This window comes from Leptidea sinapis, chromosome 33 (genome assembly GCF_905404315.1).
Source record: "Leptidea sinapis chromosome 33, ilLepSina1.1, whole genome shotgun sequence".
Lineage (NCBI taxonomy): Eukaryota > Metazoa > Arthropoda > Insecta > Lepidoptera > Pieridae > Leptidea > Leptidea sinapis.
Window position 1 is genome coordinate 6753775 of NC_066297.1, and position 19763 is coordinate 6773537.

Consider the following 19763-nt stretch of genomic DNA (forward strand, 5'->3'; position numbering starts at 1 on the left):
AAAAAAAACTAACTAATAATAGTGTGAATAAAAAAAAAATATTAAAATAAGAGCGTGGGGTGCTTTTTAAGATATTATCAAAATGATAATCACTCTACTCATATCTGTCAAATATTTATAACTATTGACACCATGCACCCCACGCTTTTTTTATAATAAAATATTTTTTTTTTATTCACACAATTAATTATTTATATTTATTGAAATTTTAAACACTATTCTTAATTTAAATTTATTAAAATTTTATTTCTATTTTTTAGGTCGGTTTTCTATAAAAAGCGTGTTTTGTAGTTTTTTTTAACTATTATTTATTATGTGCTACATATTGAAAGCTTTGAAGTCGATGCCAAGCCTACACTCGCCACGCGTGACTTTGAGCGGGATAGCTTCGTCTAGAATAAAACAACCCAAGCAGACAGACACGCGTGGCCAGACAACCTTAATAATTACAGTAAGTAAGCTGTTTATGATATTAAGTTTCACTTTAGTTTAAGGGCTTGGCACCGACTTAAAACCTATCAATAGGTAGCGCTTATAAATAATAGCATTTTATTAATATAAAAGGTATAGGTGTATTAAATAAAATTTTTAATTAATAGTTTTCAGTTTTTGAAGTCGGTTTTTTTAAACAAAGTTTTTGTTATTCTTTCTATGAAACGGCTTCGTCAGACGACTGTTTATTTGATTGACTGTGATTCCGTGTACCTACTAGATTCCCTTCTTCGATTTTTTATTACAAGAAGGAAACTATGAGATTGCTTCTATATTTGTGTGCACATCACATTTATCATCGTCTTACCAAGTTCCTCAAATATTGGGCTTAAAATAAAAGTAAATTAAAGAATGGCGACGAATTAAGTCGGGGTGATATAAGTTAATTAATTAACTTAAAATTACAACACTCACAAAAAAAATTGTAAAACCATGCGCACTATCGGTAAACTTTTATTTAAGGCTATTGAACTTATTTCGACACTTCTGCAAATCGATTTTATGTGAGGAAATTAATATTGCGTAGCCGCCATAATTTTCAAGTTTATTCGAAATTTTTATTGGCTGGATATAAAAATAATAATTTGAAATTAGTTTTGACAGTCAGACAATGTAACAATCTATTACGAAATGTGGTCGTTTTGTCATAAAATATAAAAGTAAAAAAAATAGAAAAAAAAAATTATAAAAAGGTATGTACGAGGCTTCTTATAATATAGTTCTACAAACACTAAATTAAGTATGGTGGCTACGGGTGGAACTGGTGAAATTGAGCGGCAGGCATCAGGCCAAATGGCTCTTCTGAATACTGGCCGTGATAAAAACGGTATAAAATAACAACGAAGATGTTTCCAAGCAGCGCCAAGTGATTGAGCCGTTCATAGAGTACTGTATTTACATGACTATTCGAGCAGCTCTGCTTTGCATGTGGTTTAATGGTTTCGTTTGACTGGGGTGCACCAGGCCAGAGATGAGAAAATAACTCGTTTACACCAAGAAACATGTCAGAAACTTGTTTTATACAAAACTTGTGGAATACTTGTCAAAACATAATTATTTGTTTTAACATGTATTGTAATTGTCTGACACATTCTTGTGTTCACACTGTGTTGGCAACAATTTTTATACAAGAGACAGGTTTGATACATTGACAGCGTTCACACCAAAATAAAACACACATGTTTTTGTCAAGTATTGTTAATTTTATTGAAGTTTATGTAAAATACTTATTTAATACAAGTTTTATACTCTATCCATGCTTGGTGGATAAAGTTTTAAACATTTACGGGACAAGCCGCTATTATATATTTTAAAAATGGAGTGGTCAAAGAGCTTTATTAGCAATATTTACCTCGGTTTATATTAAGATATTCTTTCGATTCTTTTATAATCGTCTCGCAAGCATGAGTAATGCCTAAACTACATTTTGCCTTTGATATCCGATGCAAATACAAAGAAGAGTCACCAGTTGCTAGAAATCACAAGGAATTTGCTAACAAAAAAAGCGCGTACGCCTTCCTTCAAGGCCGGCAACGCTCCTGTGATTCTTCTGGTATTGCAAGAGAATGTGTGCAGTGGTGATCACGTATCACCAGGTGACCCGTGCGTACGCTCGTTTGTCCTCCTTTTCCATAAAAAAATAATTGCTCTGCTGGAGTAAAGCAAATTCTCCAAATTTACTGGTCTCATTCTAACAAAATTTCTGAATCCACTTCTGTCTTCTATTCTTAAATCATTCAATAAGGAACGACAGGCCCCTTCTTGCTGTCGCTCCTCAAAAATGATCGCGACCAGTATTTCCTTCATTCTGTATGATGTACAAGTATACTGCACTTATGAAGCAAAGTTCCGCAGTACCTTTCAATTGCATGTACCAGTAGTCATTTGTGTTGTCAAATTCATTATCTTCTGCACTGACATGTCTAAAACACGTTTAGCTACAAGCCTACAACAAGTAAAAAACATGATTTCATATACATGTAGACAACTAACAGGTGACAAACAATTTCATCAGACAAGATTCATACAAATTTTGTCTAGGTACGACGACAAGTTTTATGTTTTTGTATTTTGAAAACATTGCATACAACTTGTATTTGTAATTTGCATGAAACTTGTCAAATACGTGTATAAATAAAAACGTAAACGAGAGTGATAGAATGTGGCCGGCTCAAACTAGTGTCTCTGATTGTTGATCTCCAGTTATTTCGAGACAATGGTTTTGCTTTCCATATGACCGCGGCATTGGCAATCGGTCGGGATTTCAAGACCCAGTATTCTGATATTAGGTTAGGCAAGGTGAATGTATCGAATAGCGGTGATACAACAAATGAGGTTTCTTTAGTGATTAACATGCAAACTCTTCTGGGGTTTCAATTTAGCAAGATTTTCTCTAGAAGGACTCGATCGAAGAATTTTCTTTCATTTCTGATCAGCGAATTCGAAAGAGAGAGAGCTGCATGGCCCGTGCACCGTATATGATGATGAAGCATAGATAACAAAAGGGTATGAGTGAGAAAGAATGTTAATTAATAGACGGGCTGTTTTCCGCATTTGATTTCCACTGTGTGCCTAATCGACTTTCTATCCCAACTTCGTGTGTGAAAGTGACTCCATATTCCAGATCAATGTGAAATCTTCTCTTGTGCTTCCATGCAAGCTCTGCAAAGGGCACTATTTGTAACATATTAAAAAACAGATTTATATTTCTTTGTTGCAGTATAAAATTTAAATGAAATTCGTCCGATAATCACGATCAGGCGAAGTTCTGATTCAATTTACGGAGAATAATGGCAGCGGAAAAGAAAAGGTAAGTAAGAAGATTAATACTCCAAGGGGGGTGCCGACCTCTTCTAAGGGATATATTTTACACCACATTTGTGTCCATAAGATAGCAAACTAGACATCATACAGACACCAGAGTCATGACCCGTCCGAGTTGATCACGCCACCAAATTTGTTCCGCAACCGGAGCCATGTGATATTGGGGATTATATATTATATTTTATTATTGTATTATTATAATACATTTTACTAGTATACTACTAGTCAGCAGTAAATTGATAGCGTTTGTAAAGGAGTTTACCTACTTATTTAATGCAGGAGAGTTTATACACTTCACCACGGGGGGTGAAATAAAAAAAACAAAACAATGTTTTTTTCTAAAAAACATTACTTGAAACAACTTTCTTAAACAAAATGTATAATTCTAAATTAACAAGAAAGCTAGGTACCTAAAATTTCGTAACTATTTATCACTAAAACATTAAACTAAAGACAATATTGATGCTTATCGGTAAAAAGATCTTGTTTAATTCTTATGAACTATCTCAGTTTTTTGATTTTTACTTATCTTAAGGACGCGTTTACGAATCCGACAAAAATAAGATATTTTTCGGTAGAGTTTGTGATGAAATGAAAGTAAATCTGACAAAACTAAAAATTGCCACAAATAGATTACTTCTTTATCTTCAATTAGCGGGAAATATTTGCTTTGAAATTTTGATATTTTTATGTCGTAAAAACGATTATCTGTTACCTCTTCACACAAAATTGACGAAATGGGGCTTCATTCAGGATCAGTTTTCTGCTACTTCTTACATAATTTTGTCTCTTAAAAATTACGTAAGGAAAGCAGATATAATATTTTCAAAAACACGGGAAGTAAATTAATGAATATGTTTTAAATAATCTCAGAATAAAAATAAAAATGAATCGTCTAAAATTCATATATTTTTCTGATAAGCATGAGCTTTATAGTGTGGTATTAAGGGTTATTTTATTTTGTCACTCCGTACGCATTGCACTGAAAGATCTATCTCGGCCGCCGCCGTGGGTAGACACTGTGTCGGTTGTAAGTAGCAGCTCGTACGCGGAAAGATCGCTGTACGAACATGAATATTTTTTATAAGCTCTACAATACTGTCTTTGATACTTTACATATTTTGAACGCAGTCAGATTTTCAAAAAATTATGTTTCTGTATTTTTTTGAAGAATTAGTGATTTATAAGTTCATCTCTAAATATAAGGTCTATATATTAAATCGAAATCCAAGATGGCGCCTATGAAAAATACCAATTTCTCTTCATGGGTGTCATTTTCATGGTTTTCGGGGTCAACAATATCGAATATCGGATCAAAATCGAATTTCAAGATGGCGCCTATGAAATTCACCAACTTCTCATAATGGGTGTCATTTTCATGGTTTTCGGGGTCAACAATAACGAATATCGGGTCAAAATCGAAATCCAAGATGGCGCCGATGAAATATAGAAACTTCTCTTCATGGGTGTCATTTACATCGTCAAAATTCATTCATAAACTTAAATAATATTATATAAGGCATGTCTAACAGTAGTAGGGATTCGCCGGTTCTGGCTCACAGTAGTGGGGATTCGCCGGTTCTGCCTCCCCGGTTCTGGCTCACTTGTTCGTGATGCCTACTAAAAAAAAAAAAGTTTGGTGTCAAACTGGGGGTTTTGATGTATTTCCGAGCGATTGCGCTGATCCGTTTTTCGATATCTCTTATAGTTTCAAAGTTAGCTTTTTAAGTTAAACAGATCCATACTCATTACTAATCAGTGGTAATTAACCTAATGATTGGTGAGCGCCTCAATGTTAATTCTATGAATGTGATAGATGTAATTAGTAAATTACCTCTCACATTCGTTACTAAGATTAAAACGACAGTTTTGTGCTGTGTGTCTTATTTATATTAAAAGATTATAAAAATAAAGTATATAATAAAACATCGTTGCAGATTGTATCATTTTCAAAATATTTGATGAAATCATTCAAAATCTTCATATTAAACTCAAAGTATAGATACATTAAACAGTACTCGCTAAATATACTGCGTCAAATAAATTCTTTACTCTTGTAGTATTGTAGATATACATTCTGCAATTGCTTTGTAAAAACCTCGGCTGGAATCCCTAAGCTGGACGATCATATGAATCGAAGTATTGTCCTATATCATGTTCATCAATGTGTATTGTAACAACCCAGTGTGAGCCTGGCTTATTTTCACTATCTATATCAAGTCAAGTGAAAAAAATCTTTATTCACTGTAAAACATTGTAAGTTATTTAGTGCAAGTCAGGTTGAAGTACAAAAGTTACAATAGCATACAACAATATTGATTAACAAAATTTAGAAAATTAATTCCAACTATCTTTATCATTCAAATAATCTTTCACATTATAATAGGCCTTGGATGTTAATTTATTTTTTACGATACATTTAATTTTTTTAATAGGTAAGATTTTACTATCATTTGGGAGTTCATTATAAAATATAACACAATCCACTTTAAAATATTAAGATATTTAATTTTACGGAGACTAGTAGATGGAATTGCGAGTTTGTTTGTTTCGAGTATTCACATTATGTACATCACTGTTCTTTTTAAATTGGCTAATATGTTCATGAGCGTATAGGAGGTTCTCGTATATGTACTGGCAGTGTACTGTCATATATTAATTTAACTAAACTTTTCTCTCAATGAATCCCTTGAACGCATTTTATATATTGCTGACAATATAACAGGGCGTAACAACGTATATCGACTATCGGTTTGCTGCGTAAATATTATTTTGAATACTGAGATCAATATTCTTCAAATAATTCTGATTCTCGATTGTATTCATATTAGTTTAGAATAAGCTCTTGTCAGTTGAGGGATTGAATATTTATGTGGTTCATGTATTTAAAAGGTATTGGGTTACAACTTACAATAAAACAAAACATCATTTTATGTACTTATATTAATTCAAAATTATAAGGCAATATAGTAGTAAGTTTAACCAAAAATAATACACAGCCTAACAAACGATCAAACATAAACATAACCGCGGTAATCTATGGAAATATTGTGATTTTTATCAATTTTATTGTATAAGAGCTTATTCAAAAGGAACTTTGGTTTTTGAAATATGTAACTTGAGTTAAGTGATATAGCTCTTTGTCATTATCTTGATGTAACAAATTTTGAGATAAATAAAATAAACTTTGGTTTCTGTGATTACTTCCTTTCGTGAATATATCAACAATCCGACCATTAGACTTCCTCATCAGGTCATCAATTATTATTAGGATTAGTTTAAGATTTCCGTCGAACATATTATAGAGATCAGGCAGTTATATCTTGAAAGTAATTAACATGGTTGAGATTTTATAAAGGTTGCTGTATATCATCAAAGCATCAAGTGATTTAGATAAAATTTGTGTCACTGACATCATTCAAATATTTTATAAAATTATTTGCGAAAACTGATTATCCACACCCACACACAATGCAACTTTTACTACAAAAATGGTTTCAAATAATATAATGAGACGATTTATTGTTAAACAACCATTTATTGATTATATTTAAATATAATAATTTATAAGTAAACCAATATACAGTACCTACATCGTACCTTACTCCACAAGTTATGTATCTAATCCTATTCTTTTCAAAAAAAATAATTCAACCTTAAAACTTATATAATATTTATTTTATTTTATGATGACTCCAAGCTAATGTATCAATATAATTTGCTTAGATATACCGTTTGGTATGACAAACTAGATTTATTTATTCGTTGAGTGAAAATATTATGCTTAATGACTTAAATCTATGCATTGAACAATATTCATTTTTATTTTCAAATAGGCATATCTTTTAATTTTCCATTTTCATATACTTACTTAGTAACACTTTTATCAAATTTGAATGTGAATTGTCCAACAACATCTAATGCATGCGTTTACATCTAAGTACTAGGAATTCATTAAATATGTTAACTTTGTTTTCATCTTTATAATTATGGTACCGCACTTCTATTAATTGACTTTTGGATAGCAAACAATTTTTTCTGTAATCAGAGGTTTAGAAACGCAAATGTAAATCAAGTTTTATATCCGTGTAAAATTTTTATATATCAGTGTACAATAATTTTAATTTATTTCGAAACATATTTAACTAGTGAAAGTCATTGCATTAGAGTTTTAGAAATATTCAATATATAAAATCCCAAATAAATAGGTTTATTGAAGAACAAGTTCTTTTAAAAAAGTTTAAAATTTTACACGGATATAAAACTTGATTTACATTTGCGTTTCTAAACCTCTGATTACAGAAAAAATTGTTTGCTATCCAAAAGTCAACTAATAGAAGTGCGGTACCATAATTATAAAGATGAAAACAAAGTTAACATATTTAATGAATTCCTAGTACTTAGATGTAAACGCATGCATTAGATGTTGTTGGACAATTCACATTCAAATTTGATAAAAGTGTTACTAAGTTAGTATATGAAAATGGAAAATTAAAAGATATGCCTATTTGAAAATAAAAATGAATATTGTTCAATGCATAGATTTAAGTCATTAAGCATAATATTTTCACTCAACGAATAAATAAATCTAGTTTGTCATACCAAACGGTATATCTAAGCAAATTATATTGATACATTAGCTTGGAGTCATCATAAAATAAAATAAATATTATATAAGTTTTAAGGTTGAATTATTTTTTTTGAAAAGAATAGGTTTAGATACATAACTTGTGGAGTAAGGTACGATGTAGGTACTGTATATTGGTTTACTTATAAATTATTATATTTAAATATAATCAATAAATGGTTGTTTAACAATAAATCGTCTCATTATATTATTTGAAACCATTTTTGTAGTAGAAGTTGCATTGTGTGTGGGTGTGGATAATCAGTTTTCGCAAATAATTTTATAAAATTTTTGAATGATGTCAGTGACACAAATTTTATCTAAATCACTTGATGCTTTGATGATATACAGCAACCTTTATAAAATCTCACCATGTTAATTACTTTCAAGGTATAACTGCCTGATCTCTATAATATGTTTGACGGAAATCTTAAACTAATCCTAATAATAATTGATGACCTGATGAGGAAGTCTAATGAACATGATATAGGACAATACTTCGATTCATATGATCGTCCAGCTTAGGGATTCCAGCCGAGGTTTTTACAAAGCAATTGCAGAATGTATATCTACAATACTACAAGAGTAAAGAATTTATTTGACGCAGTATATTTAGCGAGTACTGTTTAATATATCTATACTTTGAGTTTAATATGAAGATTTTGAATGATTTCATCAAATATTTTGAAAATGATACAATCTGCAACGATGTTTTATTATATACTTTATTTTTATAATCTTTTAATATAAATAAGACACACAGCACAAAACTGTCGTTTTAATCTTAGTAACGAATGTGAGAGGTAATTTACTAATTACATCTATCACATTCATAGAATTAACATTGAGGCGCTCACCAATCATTAGGTCAATTACCACTGATTAGTAATGAGTATGGATCTGTTTAACTTAAAAAGCTAACTTTGAAACTATAAGAGATATCGAAAAACGGATCAGCGCAATCGCTCGGAAATACATCAAAACCCCCAGTTTGACACCAAACTTTTTTTTTTTTTTTAGTAGGCATCACGAACAAGTGAGCCAGAACCGGCGAATCCCTACTTCTTCTAACAATATCCCACATGCTAAATTAATTCTTCATTCCCTATATATAGAAATATTTACGTTTCGAATTTTCACCCACAATATTTACAAAACACATTCCGTTACCAACCCAATTAAAATATCTCAAAATTTGATTTTGAAAGACCTATCTAACATACCCTACATGCAAAAAAATTTTCATCCTCTTTTTAACCACGAGAAGCTCTACCCTTCTTATCAATTGTTACCACCATATTATGTCAAGAAGAGTTATTTCAATAGATATTGTAATCATAAGTTATAAGCTATTACATAAATGTAACGTGATATACGTTCCTTAATCCCGCATTATTTTCAAAAGACCAAAGGAAATGTCATGTATCAAACCTGAATCTAACTTTCAAACCATCCAACGATACCCCACAAGGTAAGTCTCCAGTATATTTTTCAACTCCACTTTTAGGGGAGGTGTTCTTAGGGGGGAAACTACGTCCAAAGCACCAGACAACACAAAAAATGGCGTGCGTACAAAGTACACATGTCAGAAGTGAAACTAATTTGCGAAAACCAATTTTTAAATCTCGTTTATATTAATAATTATCGTAATCTGTTCTCTAAACCAATTGATTTATGTCAATATTAGAAATTATTAGATGTTTTACTAATCTTTATTACTCATTAACCTGCACGATACAAAGCTATTAGGGAAGATGTTCTACTTACTCGCGGCCGCGCGCTAAACCTGCATGTCTACAACGCTAGTAGTGAAGTTGTTTTACTTCATAGCGGTACCGTCTGCTTCATGCTACATTCGCATTTTCTCACTCTATCTCAATCAGACTCAATCTCCCTCCCCTCTTCTTGGATATACGTCCTTTATATTCGTGACACTTTATTCCGTTTCATCCGTAAAAATTTTACCCTCATGCCGGCAAAGAAGTTTCACTTCAAAAATGATCCCAAATTCGTTCTCTGCACTCTCGATAATCTTGAATACGATATCCATATAGTTGAAATCATAATTTTGCGCGACGGCCATCTTGTATTTCAAAAGTGATCCCAAATTCGTTCTCTGCGCCCTCGATAACCTCGGATTCGATATCCATAATGTTGAAATCATAATTTTGCGCGGCGGCCATCTTGGATTTCAAAAAAGACTCGAAAATCGTTCTCTGCACCCTCGATAACCTCGGATACGATACCCATATTGCTGAAATCATAATTTTGCGCGGCGGCCATCTTGGATGTCAAAAATGATCCCAAAATCGTTCTCTGCACCCTCGATAACCTCGGATATGATACCCATTTTGTTGAAATCATAATTTTGCGCGGCGGCCATCTTGCATTATAAAAATGATCCCAAAATCGTTCTGTGCACCCTCGATAACCTCGGATACGATACCCATATTGCTGAAATCATAATTTTGCGCGGCGGCCATCTTGGATTTCAAAAATGATCCCAAAATCGTTCTCTGCACCCTCGATAACCTCGGATACGATACCCATATTGTTGGAATCATAAGTTTGCGCTGCGGCCATCTTGGATTTCAAAAATGATTCCAAAATCGTTCTCTGCACTCTCGATAACCTCAGATACGATACACATATTGTTGAAATCATAATTTTGCGCGGCGGCCATCTTGGGTTTCAAAAATGATCGCAAAATTGTTCTCTACACCCTCGATAACCTACCTCCGATACCTGCGGATGTGAAAAATTATGATTTCAGCAAATATTCGCGGCGGCCATCTTAGATATAAATAGAAACTGCGTTTACTGCACACGATGTTAAGCGACAGAATTGCCATCTAAAGTTCTCATATTTAACTACTAAAAGAATACATCAACCAATTATCAAAAACACATAGGGATTAAAAAACCAAAATTCAAAATTGCTAAAGTATCAATTTCATTTGATTCCTGCAATAAACTATAAGTACGTGTATGTGTTTGAGCGGTGTCGGTGTAGTGGTGCGATTCGATACCTCTCTGTTTTGAGAACGCGTCCTTAACATTACCACGGACGAGTAAGAAAAGAAGGACTCCGCGCCGTGATATTAGCAAGTGCAGCACCGTTATGCTGTGCCGTGTGTTTGCGGTTACGGGGGATACTAGTTACACAATTTTTTTTCCTTTAAATAATCATGTATGGCCAAAAATACTTTTATAGCATCGTTTTTACACGTTTTCACAACGCACGACGGCATTTCAAAAATATTTTATTGTGACGCGTAACTGATCTATCACAGACGATGGCAAATCTCATAATGGCGACCGATCGGCTTGTATTAGTGTGAGTGTGTGCGTGGGGCTATGTTTTTACTCGTTTGCCGGCTTGTTTTGGTGCTTCACTGTTATGTAAGGTTACACGGAGTCTTTCTTTTTTTACTTAACTACATAAGGTCCTTCAAACAATGCATCTAATTTACGTCCTGACTCATTCTTTAACAAAATTAAATCATTATTTTTTATCATACTTAACAGAATAACTAATAATAATAACAACCGTAGAGCTATATACATTTTGTTGGTAGCGGCGACTGGTTGCGTCACCGTGGTGTCCCGGTGTAATATAGCCCTAACAGAGTCAGATAATCTCTCTCCAATGAAAAGAGAGCAATGAGAGAGAGAATTTTTGTTATCTTTTAAACTCGACCAACATTTAAACTATACACCAATGAATAATTTCGCAATAATGTGGCCTTAAGATTTGTTGATGTGTGTACTTGTGCTGTTGTCACGTAAGGGAGAAAGCTTAGTTTTTTTTCGAGAGGAGGCTCAGTAATGGTCAACAGATACACACAGTAATGGTTACACATTACCGCTTCGTGGCTGAAATAGGCGCCGTTGTGGTACCCATAATCTAGCCGACATCCTGTACAAAGGAGCCTCCCACTATATATTAAGTACAAGACAAAAATTACCCACTTAAAAGAGACAACAAATTGGCTTATAGTGTTTGGCACAAAAAATGCTTAATATAAATTATAACGATGGTACCATTCTCAGATCGCTAACAACCGCGGGTGGCGACGCACCAGATAAGAAAGAAAAGGGAAAGGGCCACGAGCCAGAGGTAGAAGAGGTGCCGAAGACTCCATCCCAAATAGCAAGAGAGTGAGTAAGACTTGGTTTTATATGATGTAGAGCCCCAAAGAAGTTTTAGAAAATGGAAAAACTTGATATCCACACTTTTTTTTTTTCGAGAGGAGAAAAATACTGTTACGTATTTACGCACCGGAACGGGGCGTAATATGTCGGACTCGATAATGTTTGCGCTTTTATAGGAAAAATGTATTTTAAAATAGTTTTTAACAATTGCCATAAGCTTCCTAATGATTTACTTAGGGCATATATATTTTTGGTACTTTCTTTAACCTGCTCAACCCCAATATTTGCATATTTTTGGATGAAGCCACAACCTGAGAGTTGAAGAAAGCATACAAGATTTTATCAACGATACGTCACTCGAACGGTTGGCTCAGAACGTGAGAACGTAAGAGGTCGCGGCTTCGAGTACCGCATCTTTCATTAAATTTTGTTTCCAAATTTTATTTGTGTTCTGTTCTATTACTTATTGTGCCATTGTTCCGGTTTGAAGCAAATGAGGTCGCGGGTGTAGATTCGATCTGTCTCAGGGTTTTATCATTGTTCGCTATTAAAAATGCCGAGGTATTGTAGCGCGTCGGGCATGTTCGCCGACGCTGGAGTCCCGGACTACTACGCTGTTATACGGAATAGAATAGCGGGTTTCTGGGAAACCGTCCGTTATTCTAATAATAAGATGATTAAGGTTGTCGCTGAGGCATCCATTGACAATGTGTTTTACAAACACTGGCTAAGGGTACACCAGATCCCTAACGTAAAATGACTATTTATTTTTATTTATTTTGAAGTGACTTTAATTTTATATTAATTAAATATCTTCATGCATATTCTATTTATAATTTTAAAATATTTTGACTACCTACTTATATGTAAACATGTTTTCTATGGGTCCCTGACCTGCAATAAAATGATTTTATTTATTTATTTATTATTTATTGTTCGCTATGACGAGTTTCGATTTGAATTACGTTACGATTCAGACTAAGCCTTTAACAAGAAGGCTGCGCATGAGGCATTAGGTCTAAGTAGGAAAACCTACGCATTACAACCAGGGTATCAACGTGGCACAGCACGTTAAACAAACACCTCTCAATCCTAGGCCTCAGAGATAGCAGAGCGTGTAGATACTGTAACAGTGCAGATGAAACCCCGTTACACATCCTCTCTGAAAGTGGTCCTTTAATGCGCAAACGTAGCATCTCTTTGGTAAGTCGTCAGCTCACTGCAAAAGATTTAATAAGATTCATGAAAAGACTCAATCTTAGCTGTGAGATATAGCTAAGAATGGCTATCACAATAGGATCATATTGTAACTGTTAACTGTAACTAAAGCACGCTTTACATACCATAACTATACAACTCAGACTTGGTAGTGAAATTAAGAGGAAGCGAGGTTTTCACTTGGTTAATTTAGTTACCTGAGTATGTACAAACATTGCTACCAATCTTCTTTTACTATAGGGAGGTGGAGTACAGAGCATACTTACGGAAGCAGAGGTTCAAGAGGAAATGGCCGGAGATCACGAAGGTCAAGATCAGAACGAGACCCTGGCATCCTCCGCCGCCGCCGCAAAGGATGCCAAGAATTGTAAGATTTGAGAATTAAATTTTTAAGTAATTATACTTCAAATTATTGGAATTTGGTACCGGACAGACCAACGAGATTCCAGTACATATTACTCTTCTTACTAAATTAACGACTATAATTTTCACGAAGCATCCTTATACAAGCAATGCATTCAAGCTCTAAAGGTTGATGCATCCAATTTAGAATCATTTTTATTAATGCAGTTTATTCTTTATTACTTTTTATGAAAAATTTTATGCTTAAAACTCTTTTAACTTTGAACATGATTAATCTATTGCGTGCAGCACCTTACAAAAATTTTTTTTTGTATATTACAGCCATTGTATAGTATTTTATTGATTGAAAAGAGTTGCCATTTCGAGAGTTTTGTGTATGTTCTTCTCACGAGATTTACTTTTTCCGAACATTATATGGTAAATCGCGACCATCTGGGCTATGTGGGTAACTTTGGTTCTCCTACGGATCTCCTCATTTCTTCGATTTCTTCTCATTGATTCGATCTCGCAGGGAATAGCCAAGCGTACCACTCTCCATTACCCTCTGAGCGACTATAAGCTTCCTGAGCTACTCGTAGTACGTCAATCTAGATATTGCGCTCTTCGCCTAGAGACATTAATATGATGTTAAGTCTCATTAGGGCATTAATTTCACTAACTACGCCACAAATAGTGCCTCCACATTACTGCTTGCCGACAGAAAAAGGCGCCGGTGACCCATCAAGCTGGCATTCTGAGCGAACAACTACCAACAAACCTCACACTATTAATACAAAAATAACTCATCATACACACATGTAAAAACATAAAATACTCCTTTCGAAATATAGTATATTACAGCTTTCACTATATTTTACTAATTCGCCTTAATTCTGGGTTAAATTTGGTCATATCACTGTCCGTCGCATACTTCTCTGGTTCTTCGAGCTGCACCAACTGCTTCATAAAAGCTCTCTTTTTTGTACTCTTAATATGGCCACTTTTCTTTAACATCCCCGATAAATCCTTTTTCAAATCTATCCATAGTCGCTATATACATTCTACTTTTCTCCATCCTCTCAGGATGACCTATTATTTCAAACATGTTTTCATATTTTTGAGAAAAGGACTCGGAAAAGTGTACAACCTTTATTGATTAGAGTCAAGGCATTTCTTTCTCTGTATTGTAAAGGAGAATGGGACTTTTGGGCCTGATGGTTAACAAGTTGAAACATACTTTAAAAAAAAGGGTACTTATTTTTTTTCTGATGTAAAATACAAAAAAAGAAATCGATTAAAATGACGCAATCGAATGAATATTTTATCGATTAAAATAAAATTAAGATCCAGTTGTTTTATTTCAATAATATTAGTAAGGTGCATAGTATATGTTCGAATTATTATTATGAATAAAATATATTATTTTCTCAGGAAAAAAACAGAACTGAGCAATTATTTTATTATCTATAAATCGATCAATAAATCGTTTTACATAAAAAATCGATACTAGTGAAATCCTTATTCCTCAACGCTAACTTCACTTTGACAACAGTCTGACAGATCATTTCGTTTCTTCGTCATTGTCACTTTGTTTCTTGTTGTATTTGTTGAGTTACCGACTTGTTAACTACCTACCCATTTGAATTCCAAGGAATTCTGTTTAGCAGTCATGTATGAGCTAATGAGTATATATTATTCTTATCTGAGCAAATAAAACTATCTTTTAATCTAGGTATACTATATTATATTATCTAATTACCAATTGTCTTATATTATAATGCGTAGATAGGTAGGTATTTATTATCTAAAACAAAAAACAAGGTTGGTACCCATCTAATATAAGTATGTGATAAATCCTTAGCAGCTAGGCATTTAATAAACCTAGAATAGATGAGCTGTCAACATATAATTTAAGACATAACCTAATTTTTATATCTTCGATTACTCAGCTCCTAGATTGACAAATCTTGCTAAATTTCCAATTATGGATTATTTAAATGTTATCTTTTAAATGGTGATACTTTCATCTTGTTATCACTTGGGCCCAGGAATGTATGGAAGCGTTTTAATCTCCTTTGATGCGGTGTGTCTAATGTGATGTCATAAACACATTTTTTGCGCTTACATTGTAAACGCTAGCTGAACCCTACGAGATAATTCAAAATAATTTACTACAGTATTGTACACCTTAAAAAGTGCCGCCCAATAAATAAAAAATACCCATATTTATCCTTTACTTTTTACGAGCAACTATGGCTTATTTACAAAGTGATTTTTAGCAATATAATAATAATATAAGCCTTTATTCAGATAGTAGAATTTACATATATGTTTAAATACTATCCATACAGGCCTCTTCCAACTTCTTCCACTCTTTTCCATCTTAAACTAAAGTTTTGCTATCAACTTTTGACAGAACGAAGTCTGTCTGGGAAGCTAGTTTCTGATATTCGCCAAAACGAATTCAACTACGAGTACACGCGTGTTACACTTGTCAGTAGAAAATCATGGATTTTGATTTAGTTTTAAGAGTTAAAAAGTCGACTCCCATATTCCTCTCAAATTCCTCTTCTTCCTCCAACTCAGGTGATAGATCTGCCAGAAATTGAAACGCGTAAATGGATCCCGCCATTCAGGCGCCGGCGCAGACAAAGACCCAGACTGCAGAGGATACCGGCTGAGGAGATGACTCAGCCACTGTACGAGTACGCGAAGCTCAAGAAGGTGGGTATTAAAATATAAGTAAAAAAAAAATTGAGTAAGTGTATTTTTTATTTATTATGACTTTAATTAGCCTAGTCCATGCCGGAACCGTCAACACTATGTACACAGAAAGACGTCCAGCCTAATCACCACAGCTCATGTTATCTCGCAAGATCAGAGTAATTACAAGAACATTTTCAGATTTATAGACAGCTGCTTGAATTGTCGGGGACCCAGTGCTCTATGTACGGTTCTAGTCTAAACGCCGCCCGTTGCGTGTAGACATCGCTTCATTGTGTGTCTTCTACCGCATTTATCAAGTGGATTATTCCGAAGAGCTATTTCACCTGATTGCTCCCGCTAAATTCCACCTTCGCACGACACGTCACAAGTAAGAATATCATACCCACCATCTGGATCAGTGCGGTTTTCAAGGAGTTTTCTTCCACGTACGACTAAGCTGTGGAATGAGCTTCCTTGTGCGATGTTTCCCGAACAAAACGACATGGGTCCCTTAAAAAAAAAGCGTATACACTTTTCTAAAGGACCGGCAACGCTCCTGTGATTCTTTTGGTGTTGCAAGAGAATGCGGGCGGTGGTGATCACTTAACATCAGGTGACCCGTATGATCGTTTGTCTTCCTCTTCCATAAAATTGACTTACGGACTTATTTTGAAGGTCGTCCGTATCCTACTGAATATACCGCGCGATACTGTTCTTTCCACAGTTTGTTATACGTCGAAGAAATCCAGCTAGTGGTAAGGTAATGTTTTAGTGTGTGATCCTGAAATTCATCTGAATATTCCTTGGGATAAATGCGGTAGAAGAAAAAGGATGAAGCGACTTATAGATAGGCCTTTCGAAAAGTAAAACATTGCGTTATTTGATGCGGACACCACTTCAGAAGCATCTCGTTTATTCAACTATCTATTTGCGAGCTAAATTGGTTGCCCCTGACTAGTTTTGGAATCCTTTCGGCTGTTTTCCGTTTTTTTGATTCTTATATCAGAATAATCATCATAATATCAGACAAAAGACGTCTACTGCTGAACAAAGATCTCTACTATGATCGGTCCTGCGATGCCCTCATCCAACGTATTCTGGCGGTCTTGACCAGTTCATTGGTCCATCTTGTGGGGGCCTACCAACACTGCATCTTCCGGTACGTGGCCGCCATTCGAGGACTTTACTGCCCCACTGGCCATCTGTCCGTCGAGCTATGTGCCCTGACCACTGTCACTTTAGTTTCGTAATCATTTGGGGTATATCGGTGACTGTTGAATAATGAGTAAATAAATTTTTTAACTTCTTATTTTTTTCAGATCTGGCATAACTTTTCGCAAGTGGAGAAGAATAAAATGATACTCCAAGGCAGTATCGGTTGCAACTCAAAGAAGTACTCCTCGACTACATGCGGTAAGACTGAATCAAATTTATTTACTTTGAGCTGAAAATTTTCATGTTAAGTTCGGATGATAAAGCCTTAGATAATCTTTACGTCTAAATAGAGCCTCTTGCTGTTAGACAACCGATGAAAACAGGCCAGGCTTATTACTTTAGTGTGCGTGACACTGGAACAGGATTTTTAAATTGCCAGTATTTACTCATGGTGAAAAAGTTCTAAACTCAAACTTCTTCTGTCCAGCCAGTACGTCATTATACAGGGATTTTCATTTTCTTGACACTAAAGCAGCATTATTTGAAACGAAATTTTTGAATTCAGTTTATTCTTGATGACTTTTTATGAAATATTTAATATCTATTATTTAAACACAACTCATATATTGGATACAGCACCTTATAAATTATACTGTTATGTATATTACAGTCATTGTAAAATACTCTATTGTATAAAAGTTTGGCCGTTGAGTTTCTTGTATGTTCTCCTCACGAGCTCTACTTTTTCCGATTTATGGAAGGTTCATTAATTTAATAGAAATATTTATAGTGACGTTCCAAAAGCGCTTAGTTTAAGTTTAATTGAATAAAGTTTATTTGATTTTGACTTTGAATCCATTTCATCCTGATGCAGGTTCCCAAACGGCCTGCATAGCGGTGGTCTGCCGAGCGCTGTTGGAAGAAAAGCCGGCATCAGAGCTGGTGCGGCGTGATGTGAACGAGGTCATCGAGGGTGGTGACAGATATTACCGGCAGTGTATGCTGGCCCTCAAATGCTACAAAGGTTTGAGTTATACCGTTTCATTCGAACTGTCGTAATCTAGCGTTCCAAGGACGTGTCAAAGATATTAAATTGCAATGGTCATGTTTAATAACTAAACTAACTTGAACTAGTGGGAGGCTCCTTTGCACAGAATGCCGGCTAGATTATGGGTACCACAACTGCGCCTAATTCTGTCGGGAAGCATTAATGTGTAAGCATTACTGCTTCGGTCTAAAGTCTGCCGTAGCTAGTGAAATTACTGGGAAAATAAGTCTTAACATCTTATGTCTCAACGTGACGAGCGCAATTGTATTGCCGCTCAGTATTTTTGGCTTTTTTAAGAATCCTGAGCTATCCTGAGATAGCTGGACGTCCTGCTCGTCTCATCTCGGAAAAATTGTTTTGTTCCCTTAAGAAACATAAATCTTAAGTTTTAGGAAGAAATCACTATAAAATTGTTAACAAAACATCGTAAGGCAAATTTTTAAACATATAATGAAAAATTGAAATACAAAATAATTTTAATATTGATTTTTCTACATTAATTTTCAATTTACTTAGCTTTAATCTCAAATCTCCGCTTTGTGTAATATCAAATCGATTTATTTTTTCATCAGTAAATCATTTACAGCACTAAATCCAAATAAAGCGAAACATGGAGATGGAACCGGTAGTAAAAGCTATCTGGCACATTCTTGGAGTTTGCGTTTTTTGTTAAATTTGTCACCGATATCTAGCATTGCATTAACATAACCCAAATCGAAAGTTAAAGACGTGTAGAGTCCATTTTTAAATTGCCCCCTCAACTATCAAACTGCCCCCCTGTAGAGCGTGGGCCCCACTTTGGGAAACACTGATTTAGACTATAATATATACGATCGTCCCGTAGCTGATAAGCTTTTCGTCTATTCAGGAAAACCACAACTGCAGCTTAATCAGCTGCTGACTTCATTCTTCTTCCACGACACGAAGTACACGGTCAAAATGGTGGAATTGGAGCGAGGTCTACTCGCTAAGCATCCGGACAACATTCAGGCTGAGCCAGACTTGCTGGCGTTAGTATTCATCCACTTTACCTTTAGTAAAATAATTAAAGCATTTCATCAAACAAATCTTTATAAGTTATAATTATATTAGGGGTTAAAGTATGAAATTGCTGTTGTGTACTGATAACTTGAAATTAGTTTTTTTTTTTCATTTAATAAATTTATTTAATCAAAATAATAACCTTTATTATCTATA

The 19763-nt window shown here is 34.3% G+C and overlaps 1 protein-coding gene across 1 annotated transcript in view; it reads left to right on the top strand.

Moving 5' to 3' along the window:
- Window positions 1-1108: 1108 nt before the first annotated feature.
- Window positions 1109-19763, top strand: part of LOC126974810 (uncharacterized) — a 74295-nt gene continuing 55640 nt past the window's right edge. Inside the window, exons 1-8 of the mRNA XM_050822492.1 lie at window positions 1109-1184; window positions 3212-3301; window positions 11996-12103; window positions 13556-13682; window positions 16244-16381; window positions 17683-17776; window positions 18393-18542; window positions 19435-19576. Coding sequence (XP_050678449.1) covers window positions 3282-3301; window positions 11996-12103; window positions 13556-13682; window positions 16244-16381; window positions 17683-17776; window positions 18393-18542; window positions 19435-19576 — 779 coding nt within the window. The 5' untranslated portion in view covers window positions 1109-1184; window positions 3212-3281. The remainder of the gene's footprint in view (window positions 1185-3211; window positions 3302-11995; window positions 12104-13555; window positions 13683-16243; window positions 16382-17682; window positions 17777-18392; window positions 18543-19434; window positions 19577-19763) is intronic.